The 12,213-nt window shown below is 31.5% G+C and overlaps 2 protein-coding genes across 2 annotated transcripts in view; one reads left to right on the top strand and one right to left on the bottom strand.

The window, feature by feature from the left end:
- The window catches only part of LOC149787829 (RNA polymerase-associated protein CTR9 homolog), a 197,953-nt gene that overhangs the window by 110,465 nt on the left and 75,275 nt on the right, over positions 1-12,213 (top strand). The gene's annotated exons all lie outside the window — the stretch shown is intronic.
- LOC149787831 (uncharacterized) lies at positions 2,675-3,928 on the bottom strand. Its single transcript, XM_089975565.1, has one exon. The coding sequence runs from the start codon at positions 3,926-3,928 to the stop codon at positions 2,675-2,677; it is 1,254 nt and encodes a 417-aa protein (XP_089831691.1).

The following is a 12,213-nucleotide window of genomic DNA, read 5'->3' as shown; positions in this document are numbered from 1 at the left end:
TTTTCTTTTTAATGGGTTCATATGTGTGTTATGCATGTGTGATTAGGATTTTTAATGTAGCTTTAACAATTGTTCAGTCATATTGCTATGATGTCTGCAGTGTGGCAGTTTATAGTGTTGTCTAGCACTGGGGCATCATGCCGCAGACATGTAGCATGATGTCCCACCCACTCACATTATCTTGACACCAGGCCAACCAGTCCTAACACTAACCTCTTAATGCTGAGCACCCAGCAGTTAGTACCATTTTTGTAAGTCTTTGATACTTACGATACAAACCCACAACCTCTTGCATCGAAGGCCGATGCTCTAACTACTAGGTCATTGGAGTGGTCAGTGGCATACTTGCCAACCCTTACGATTTTGCCATAAATCTTACTAGAATTACCTTTAAAATACAGACTTACAGCATAAAAGCAAAAGCTACAGAAAAATGATCGTTGCCAAAAAGTCTGGAAATTTTTTCATCCATGTTTGATTTGGAACCATGTTTCATATTGGAATTAGTTAAATTGGTCAGGGAACGAGACTACCTTTACAGCAGCACCTCAGATGCTTTAAACTGCACCTTTTTGTTCATGTGAAGTGTCTGCATGATCAAACTGTTGATCGCATAATTTTTTCAAAATGGCATCCAGCAAGTGATGCATTTTTAAGACGAAAGGGAAAAAAGCCTCTGGAAAAGTGTTAATAATCAGCACAGGAAAAGTAAAAAGGAATATTCAGATTCTTGTGAATAAAAGCTGGAAGGGACACAGTTATGTTTCTTGGACATCATGTGCCAGTTTGAGTATGACTCATAGTGGGAAATTTGATTGCTGTTGTCATGTGAAATGGAAAAAGAATTTCCAAGAATTACATCAAGCTGAGAGGCAGCAACAAGCCATTGAGCTGCATAGGGTTTGGAACTAAAATTTGTTCAACTGTACTAGTGGTAAATAAAGTCTGCTTGAACTTTGCAAACTTTTCAGTTGAACATAATGTTTATGGTCGCTGCACGTTCTGAATACCAAACTTTTAATTACATTTTCCAGCTTTGCAGTTGCAGTTTATGATATTTTGTTACATCTTACTGAAAACTGGTCAAACTTACAGAAAAAAATCAACTGCCTTACTGAGACAAACTCATCAGAGTTGGCAGGTCTGCAGTGGGTTCATATGAAGAAAATTGAACCTTGGCAAATATTTCTTTTTCCCATTTGAATATCTTCATGAATGCTTTTTAAGTTGGATCAAACTTCTTCCCCATAATGACACCATTGTTTGGAGACAGGTTGTTTTTTGTCTTCTTATTAAAGGTAAAATTATTCTTTTCAAAGTAGTATATTAGAATATTTAAAATTTCTTAATCTAATCAATTTGGATCAGGCATCCAGTCAATTTGGATCAGGCATCCAGCCAATTTGGATCAGGATTGTCAAGCATGACATTTATACAAATAGCCAGTTTCTTGTATTTTTTAACCTGTGAAAAATGTTTCTGAGGTCTAGGGTTTAAATAAAAGTCTATCCATTCAGCAACACATTTAGTGTTTCATTATATGGTACTTTTATTATCATCTCATCTACATGGGTTTTTGTGAATTGAACAATAAATATGTAATTGTCCCATCAGACTTGTAATTTTGAGCACAAATTAAAGTTTATATCTCAAAACCAGGGTAATTTATAAGATGATTTATTGTGTAATTCACACTGATTTATAAAAAGATCATTGCAAACATAACTGCATGTAAGTTTTGCATCACTTTGCAATACCTATCTCAATTTCTTTGTTAAATCCCACCAGTATTTAGTATTTGGACGAATTTTCACTTGATGTAAGTCTAAACTTGTACAGCTCTATATGTAAACCATAGAACTTGTTTTAATACAAAATAATTGCTGTTAAGAATGTAGAAAGAGTGATAGAAATATACTGTAAAATTGTAAGTATTTGTGGAGAATATAATTTCACTTTCTTGGGGGCAGTGAATGTCTGTTAAATTTCCAGTTATTGTTGATTTGTTAAGTAAATACTTAGAAGACAGCTCTATAGTAAAAGTAAACTCACTAAATCTAATTTCCAAATTAATTTGGGAGTAAATTATTGTTTACACTAATTTTATCACCATAAATATTGTGAAGATAAAAAGTTTGTGTGTGTGTGTGTGTGTGTGTGAGAGAGAGAGAGAGAGAGAGAGAGAGAGAGAGAGAGAGAGAGAGAGAGAAGAGTAAATTGATGCATTGCAAATAGTACCAAGAAGACAAAATTGCAACCATTTTATATTTATCAAGAAACAACATTATGAGCACTATTAAATATATAACAAAAGAAGGTCTACATCATCTGTAGAAGTTCTTCATCATCTGAGTTGTACATAGAATAATCTTGGAATTTATCAGGATCCAAACATATTTACAATGAAATTCTGAACATTTTGAAAAAGGAAAGAATATTGCATTTTGTAATTTCTAAGTTTAATAACTTAGATATTTTGACAAACAAATTACCTTGCAGTCATTAAATTGGTTCTGTATCTTGTCCAAAGAAAATATGACATTTCAACCTATGTTAATTTCAGTTTGCAGATGAAATTCTTAAAAATTTGTATCATGTATAAAGTCCAGAAATTAATGTGCAAAACTTTAAACAAAGAAATACATTTAAAGCATCAAAAACTATTCTGTGTCAGTTAAAATGAAGATGCATCCCCTATTGATAATTGTCTTTTGCGCATGGCAATTTCAGTTAGTGTTCTTGTATTACGAGTTCTGTTCCTTTTATTTGCCATCCATTTTTTCACCTGTTCTACACCAATATTTCCAACTTGGGCAAGGGCTGCAGCTTGAATAGGGTTTGGGTAGGGATGCTCACTGTTTTGAGAATACCATTCTTCCATTATTTCTATGGCATGTTTTGGGAGTAGCGGACGTGGTTTAAAATGATGAGTTGTCCTGTTATTGAAGACATCATTTTCCATTTGTGTCTTCTCCAAGAGAGTCATGCTTCTTTCCACACGATCAAGTACCATGTGAAGCTGTGTGTCATAATGGGCAACAAGGTAGTCCTTGCATGATGGTGGGAACTGTTTCTCATGAAGACTGCGGAATCGCTCTGTTTCAATCAATGCTGACTGGTACTGATAGAAGCTTGAAAGCTGTCGAATCTCGTCTGGACATTTGCCCTTTAGGTTGTCAAATCGATGTTGTAAATTCTGTTCCCGTGTGAATACATCCTCTTCACGTTTTTCAATACTTATAATAGCTAAAAGAGTATGAGGAAAAGAGCTCTTTTTACACTCTATGGCCAGTATTGCTTGTAAGTCAGCAAAGAAAGGGTTCTGTGAAAGTGGATTATCAGGTGGGGAAGAGCAAAGTAAAGATAAAGAGTTGTTCACTCTGCTATCCACAGCAGGGCTACAGTTTATGGATGAATTACTGCTGAAATAGATATCACTTTTCTTAGTAACTGGTGTACTAGACTGTTCAGCAATCTGGTAAGAACTAAATTTCCTATCAGCTGCATGTATTGACTGGTTCACAATATCACCTATCCTAGAACAACAGGTAAGAGACTGTGTCTTTCCATCAGTGCTCAGGCTTTGTTGAGATTGGTTCAGAATATCTTTACACAACTTCTTTGACTGGTTCCCACATGTATTGTCAATATCAGATTCACTGTAGAATCGTTTGCATCCATGAGGCTGAATTCCACAAGACTCATTCTTCTGGAATGCAAAATCCTTGAATGGTTTAATACAGATGAGTCCATTGTTATGAATCTCTTGTGTTCTGGTCTCTTGTTCAGTCTCAGACAAGTCCTCGTCAGTGTTGATCACTTGTTTTGGAGACTGAGAGAGCTCCTTATCAGTGTAGATGGTTGCCTTGACAATGTCGGTCAATGATATTCTTCCAGAGTAAGACATTTTAGCTGCAAACTCTTCCATCCTAATGTAAATGAGATTCAATCAATCCAGTGAATAAGAATGAGATTTTTTTAAAAATGTTCCTGATCTTTACTGACAAGTTCAGTCAGATTTTATAAACCACTTAGAGCTGTTCAATCACTTGTAACAATGTCCCAGTAAGTAGTGACCATACCCCTCAAATAGTAGAAGAAGCTTGACATTGTGAGCAAAAATGTGAGCTTTTTTCACTCTGAGTATAAGACAGATTTATGACAAGTTTACATACATTAGTTATTTGGGCAAGAGATCTTAGATTAATTCCTAATTCCCTAATTCCTGTCTTCACAGCTCAATGATCTTCCTAATAACCATAAGGGATCAAAAGAGTCACACTTCACTCACTACTCAATGATTAGGTCAGTACTAATTACCTTGGGGTTTGTCACTTGTCCAATTAGCATATTGTAGGGTACTCAGTAGCAGTAAATAACTTAATTGACATTTGACACACTTATTAATCTGTTTACAAGTTTTTGTTGATTAGGATGAGTGAAAGAAAAAGTAAGAAATTCATTATCTTATAGCAGGTGTTGTTTAACTCATATGGTCAAACATTTTCATGTAACTTCATTTTATTTAAAATGTCATGTTTGGTCTAGGTGTTGAATTAAGCATTGTATTAGGCATGCTGAAAAAAAATGAATGTATTTTTTATTATAATTAACAAGAATGAAATTCATTTTCACTTTAGAGTATTAATATGCAAAAGAGTTGCATACAGTGAAAGAATTGCAGTCAGTTTCTAACTATCTCTTAAAATATTCCTGAAATTAACATAATTATATATATATATATATATATATATATATATATATATATATATATATATATATATATATATATATATATATATATATGAAAAATTGACATTAAATCTATAAACATTTGAATAAACAAAATATTCAAACACCAGCAAATCAATAGAACATATTTCTTTTGTTCCAGTATAGATTTTCATTTTTCATCAGTCTTAGTTTTAACCAAAATTATTTTTTATAAACTTTGTCAATGTAGTTACAAACATGATTTTGGGATTTAGTAGAAAGCATCCACCAGTATCAATAATTATTCATCATAAACCTCAATGATGGTACAAGTGGCTGTAAAGTAAAAGTGCTAAATACACATACACAAAGCAATACAGAGAATAAGAACTCGATAAATATGATTAAAAATATTTGAGTGTTCTATGGAGAGCATAGGATTGCCAAATAATAAAGTTTCACTTGTGAGAGCAAAAGGGAGTGTTTATAAAATATGATCTCCAAAATTGAAGTATATTGGACCATCTAAAATAAAGTTTTTTGCATTTTTTATTTCACTGCAATACTTATAGTTAGAAATGTGATTTTATATATAAATCATAACTAGTACACTTCAATTATTACATTGTGTGCATAACCTTTGACTTTCTGTTACCTATGTTAATAATAATGATTTCTTTGTCTCAGTTTAAGTAGGCTTCAGAATTATGCAAGGATTGTTTCTTCTATGGGCAACAAGTTCCATATTTCCATGTTGAAAGGATTGCACTTTTAGTTGTACCTGTTATTAATCTCATTGCTTCAACATTTTTTTTTGTCTTCTACAGTTCTCCCAGATGTGATCAGCATAATCAAAAATTGGTACAATGTCAAATTTGTACATTTTTTTCCCAAAAACAGTTGATCCATATTGAACTTAAAACTTTTAAAATAATTTAATGAAAAATATATTTAATATGTGTGTGCCAAGTAGCCTCACTGACTAGTGTGAGGTCCAAATGGTTTAATTTTCATTATATTAGCATTCATTCTACCTTATCAAGGTCAAATGTACCTAGTCAAAAACTAAACCATTCATGCATCTTTTTAATATCAGAGTTTAAGATGTCACCATTTAAGATCTGATTATCAACTACTATCAATAAATATAAATATAAATATAAATAAAGTTTAATTGATGATTCTGTATTCTCTACAATATCATTGATGCAAATTGAAAATAATAAGGGTCCCAAAATGGATCCCAGGAGGATTCCAGCATTGATGCAACAAACACCTGAAGATTTAAAATTTATAATAACTCCTTGTTTTATTGACAGCAAGCAACATTTTAAAGGATAATAACAAATTTCTATGAACACCAATACTTTTTAGTTTAAGAGCAACCCTTTATGCTTAACTCTTTGGAAAGCCTTGATTGTCTGAAAGAAAATAGCCATAACCTCTGTACCTTGGTCTAGCATGAAACAAATTGTAAGTGTTTTTTAGCTATACCAACGCTTTTAGCATATCACTGGATGTATCATGCCTCAGAAATAGGAGCTGTGTTTCACAAGGAGACACAGAGGCCACTGACCCAGGATGGCCTGGCTCAGTATCAAATCTGTAAACCTTTAGAATGAGTCAGACACTCTGCCAGTGAAACTATAGTGGCTGCCTTTGTGCAGAAATATGTCTGTATCTATGTATCTATGTCTGTATGTAATGAGCATATGACTTATTCCATTTGATCTTCAAATGATCTTCAGCCTCCAATGTGTACAAATATATTGTTCCGTAATTCATTTCTACTATCTACAATTCAAAATATGGAACTTTTTACCCATTGAAGTAAGAAACAATGCTTCCATACATAATTTTAAAGCCTATTTGAACTCTGATTAAAAAAACACTCCTTGTTGCTATTTTTCTTGTGATAGAATGTCAGATTATGCTTGCTAGACTAAGAACAAATTGTAATAATTTAAATTATAATATATATATGAATCATGTATCTAAAATAGTAAGTACTGCTCCTGTGGTGAAATTGAAAATGCAAAACACTTTCTTCTAAACTGTTCCAAATATTCAAATCTTAACTGTGCAAAATTATATTACAATATAAGATTAACAATTTTCTAGTCATATTGCTACAATGTCTGCTGTGTGGCAGTTTGTAGTAATGTCTAGCACTGGGGCAAAATGCCACAGACATGTAGCATGATGTCCCACCCAGTCACATAATCCGGACACCAGGCCGACCAGTCCTAACACTAACCTCTTAATGCTGAGTGCCTAGCGAGGCAGCTGTTAGTACCATTTTTATAAGAATTGCACTTGACAAAGTTTCTCACATAACATGGTTTAAACTAAGTCCGAGTCTTAACAATTCTTTGTGGTAAGGATTTATCTTGAATATACTTGAACCTGATATGCCAGCTCATGTTGTTTTGTCGTTATGGTGATAGAATGTCACAGATCATGCATGCTAGGCTTAGAACAAATTGTAATAATTTAAATTATGATTTATATGCAAATCTTGTATCTAATAATATTTATTATTCCTTCTGTGAAATTGAAAATGCAAAACACTTTTTTCTAGACTGTTCCAAATATTCAATTCTTAGAGATAAATCCTATACACACTACCTTTCGCTCTAATTACTGAAACAAGTTTATTTGGCAACCCTATGTTAACTGCAGAAAACAACAAATATTTATAGCTGTGTGAAATTATATAAGACTCAGAGATTTAATTAATTTACTGAACTCACAACCATTTGAATTGCACTTAATTAGTTTTTATTCAGATATGCTTTATATGTAAGTGTAGGCATATTTTCTGTAAAACCATTAGTACTGGCATCGAGATCTTTGATGTTATATTTTCTGTAAAACCATTAGTACCGGCATTGAGATCTTTGATGTTATATTTTCTGTAAAACCATTAGTACCGGCATCGAGATCTTTGATGTTATATTTTCTTTCTTGTTGGGGAGACAGTGCTCATAAGTTTATGCTTTCTACTGAATTATATTTTTAGATTTGTATTTAACAAAGTTTTTTAAATAAATATGGTTTAAACTAAGATCTAATTCATTTCAAAGATATATATTCAGTAAATGCAGATCAAACAGTTTTATCGGTGTAAAATTTTTCTACTGCAAAAATGTTTAATTTTCCTTGTATTCATGCTAAGTTTTGAAGTTTAGTCATTTTGATTAAATTTAAGACAATGTTATAAAAGGTTATACCACCAAATATACCTTGACGTACAATCTACATACCCTTCTAACAATGTAGGATTTAAAACAATGACACAAAAATATTCTGCTATTAACTTAATCACTGAGAGGAATTAAAGGGTTATATTTATTAATTGAATAAAAATAATTATTATACACTGTTTTTTAATCTAAATACACAAGTCTTTGTTGATTGTTTACATCATGAGGTTCTTAAATTTATATACACCAAAGAAAATAGTACTAAATTAAATGAAAAAATTCCACAATTTACTGTGAAGCAAAGGTGTGGGTATTTAAGGGGATTAAATGGGATCAGCTGCTGGCTTCAACTCACTTTTGTTAAATTGAACACCTGATATTACCTGTAATCAACAGCCTGCCTGTGATCTCTCATCCATTACTCTAATTTGTCTGTTGTTCAGTATAATAAGGATTAAACAGAGTTATCAGACAATGAAGTGTAAGTGTGCCATTTGTCAGTCAGACTGAATTACAAACAATATTTTATGTTAATTATGTTTTAAATACTTCTACTCTAATTTATATTTTTTTAAGATTTGGAAGCCTTCATAAGCTACAGTAAATCACATAACTGAATAGTTTTTAAATTGCTTGTACAGATACTGAGAATTGAATTTGTTCCCAACTATTTTAACTAAGTGACTGGATTAACTAAAATATTAATTGTAATTTTGTGGAAAGCACACTGTACAGTATATTATTAAGTCAGTGTAAAATGTGTATGTCATAGTATATAGAAAAATGCAGATTTGTGAAAAGGTACAAATAATTTGCCTTACAGTTTTGTTATATTTAAATATTTAGATATCTGTATATCTCTGTATGTGTTTTCTGTATGGTACTCATAGTGGTTTTATGCCTGAGATGAAAGCATATAGGTTTTTGTGGTGGATAAATGGTTTTGTTTTCATAGCATGAAATCTTGTAGAGAAAGCATAATTCTAACAGAGATTTCATGGCCAACTGCTTATGAAGTTGGCAGTTAGATGGATATCAACAGAGGAATCATCTCAAGCCAGCTTGGGCCTCTTATTATGAATCATGAATGGAATCAACTTTATCTTAATAAATTAATTTTATAGTGACCAGCAATCAAATAGATTTACAAAAAGGATGAAAGTAAAGAGATCTATGCCTGAAATATTGAAAATGTTGTGCAATGTTTTAATTTAATGTTTTTTTTTATACTAAAAATTCATATATACTATAAAACTCAAGAAAGCATTTTTGTAATTTATTTTCAAACATTTACAACAGCAGCAGCAAGTAGTCATCATCATCATCATCATCATCATTGTCAAGTTCAAATGGTAAAATCAGCTAAAATCATTTTAATTTAAGAAAAAAAGAATAGACATTGTAGGAGGTAGATTTTGTTGTGTTTGGTGGATATGAATCACTGATTGTAACTCACCTGAACATTGAGGTAGGAAAATGAAGTGTGTCCAAGTTACTTTTGATCTTGTAACAGCTAATTGGTTTAATGATTGTGTTGCTCATTTCTTATGTAATTTTCCTTCAAGATATAAAAAGCATAATTTGCAGTGGCACATGAAATTAGTTGATGTGTGAACAAAGGTGATGCCAATAGGATGTGGAACAGTTGATTACACCCCAAATCAACTGAAGTTCACACACACACACACACACACACACACACACACACACACAATTTTATCTTTGATTAATTTTTCTTTTTTCCCTTGTTAGTTTTCTGGTTTACAGTGATATCTTTCTGCTGTACATTCTTATAAGTTATTGCATGATGTTATTACAATATTGTATGTTCAGTTTTCTTTTACCTCATTATAATCTTTCAGTGTTTGTAATATTATGCCATCATTATAAAAGTAAATATTATTGCTAATGAGGGGAGAGCTTGAAATAAGCTGTAAATAAATACTTTTTAAACTAATAATGTTTCAATGTGCCATTAAAATCATAACAACAAATAAAAATGTAATCTGATTTTGAAACAAACCAAAAAAACCAGCAAAATGTTACAGATAATTACGACTAGATACAATAGTGGATAGGACCAAAAGACCAGATTGATACAAAAATTACAAGTTTTAGAATGTCACTATAAAATTTCAAGTCAAGAACAACAATTTGAAATATGTTGGTGCTCATGGAGAACATGGGTGTAGTAGTTCAGTTCGAATGACATTGTATTTGAACACATTAATCCAAGTCCTGTTGGAGAGCTGATGAGAAACAATCAGCTAAAAATATCTCTTAATGGCTAATCATAATATTTTGTAACCATACCAGATATCTTTGTATTTGACTCAGTGTGACATCAAGGGAAATTAACCATTTCATTTTGAAAACAGGATGTGCATTAAGATAACAATCAAATTATTTTATACTACCTGGGAGAGTTTTCTTTGTCAAGCTTTAACATACAGTTTAACACATTAAACTGATACTATTTAAATTATTGGATAAACAGACATTTTTGATTCATACATTTAATATGGTCAAACATTGCATTTGTGGGGGACTGAGGTGTTATGATTTTTAATACTTTTGCAGAAATTTAATTTTTTTGTAGTTTTCAGTAGCAACAAAATACATGAAAAAAAAGGATTCATGTGCAAAATAGATGAAAAAGAATACATGTACAAAATCCATGAAAAAAGATAAATGTACAAAATCCATGAAAAAGTGTACAATTACAAAATCCATGAAAAAGATACATGTACCTGTTTATGAAAATGAATTTGTAGTATTGTTCATAGTTTGTGTTTTATTTAAACAAGCATTGAGTTGAGTGAACAGAAATTTGACATATTCAGATTACATTTTTTAAATAATGCACATAGATTTTGAAGCAGATTGTTGAAAGTGTGTTGTGTGGAGATTTTTTTTTATACCAATAAATTTAGAGATGCAAACTGTCATAGCAATTTTAAATTTTGTTATGAAACTATTTAAGTCTTTCAGATGCCTTTTAAGATAAAAGTGAGAAAACTTGATACGACACTGAGCTATGTAAACCATCTTACTTTTCAGTTTTGACATAATACACAATTACTTCTCACAGAAAGTAATTAAGAAATTATGGGAAAGAAAATATTGACATATGCTTTTCTGAAGAGTCAATTATGTAGTTAAAAGGATACACCAAACCTGTACTATGTAGGGTCATGAACAGCATAAGTTTGTTTGAAAAAGTCGTAGAGTTTTGCCTGATGTGTTTTGAAAAATTCCTTTGATACCTGTCGTTTTTCTTGTTAATTAAAAGGCATTCTGTATTCATTGCATTGTACAGACTCTGTGGCTGAAATTGAATTCATTTATTATTTTCATAGTGCCATTTTCACAGGTGAAAAGATGTTGTGTTTGTAATCTCAAGTCATGTAGGTGCAATTTGTAATTGATAGATCACCTGTGACCTATTGTAATAATGATTACTATTTAAATTAACTGAAGTGTGCCGTATGTATACCCCCATTATGATGCATGCATGTTTGAAATAGTAATGGTAACTGACCAAGAAAACTGTTATGTCATGTCAAATCTTCGATCTTTTTTATTTATGTAATGTATAACTTAATCAGGTATTTCATTCTGCCATTTTTAATTAGAAATCAAGAAAAGTTCTAAAATCGATAGCATTTCTTTCTTTGGAATATTGTAAAACATACAGATATACATAGTTACATACTGGTTTATCTCCAACATGCAGCACAGCTGAATATCTAATTTCACTTGATAATGCTGTTTACAATTTTTAATTGTCAGTGATACAATAAATGCAAAAGAAAGAAAGTTCAGTTTTGTGCATTACAAATGCATGTGCAGATATAAAGATTGACAATTATTTTCTATTATCAGCACACCTGTCAGTTTGTATATTAAACAAACAATTACAAATATTCTTCTTTGATGATAAATACAGGTAACTTGAATTGAGAAATGTGTTAAAAAAGAAATAGAAATAAATCATAACTTGTATAAGGAATGACATGCATGAGCATGCAGAAAACATTATGTCAGTTTTTTAAATTGGACTTTATGATGAGAAGGAACATCAATTTGCCATTGTTGCATTTTACCGAGTAGATAACTGCTATACTGCATCAGCAGTAGACCCTTTGTTGATTGATTGATTGATTGATGCTGTATGAATACATACATGAAAGGTTACTTTGAGTCAAGGCAAATAGACTAAGGTGCCTCAACCAGAGATGAAGCATGGAAGCCTTCTTGACATAGTCTGGATTGGATCAGTTAGTAACAATGT

Source organism: Sinohyriopsis cumingii, chromosome 11, assembly GCF_028554795.1.
Source record: "Sinohyriopsis cumingii isolate HCF-2022 chromosome 11, ASM2855479v2, whole genome shotgun sequence".
NCBI classification, from domain to species: Eukaryota; Metazoa; Mollusca; class Bivalvia; order Unionida; family Unionidae; genus Sinohyriopsis; species Sinohyriopsis cumingii.
This window is presented reverse-complemented; position numbering and strand designations above follow the sequence as displayed.

Excerpts from the sequence above, each read along its gene's own strand:
- LOC149787831 (XM_089975565.1), bottom strand. The coding sequence starts at position 3,928 with ATGGAAGAGTTTGCAGCTAAAATGTCTTACTCTGGAAGAATATCATTG.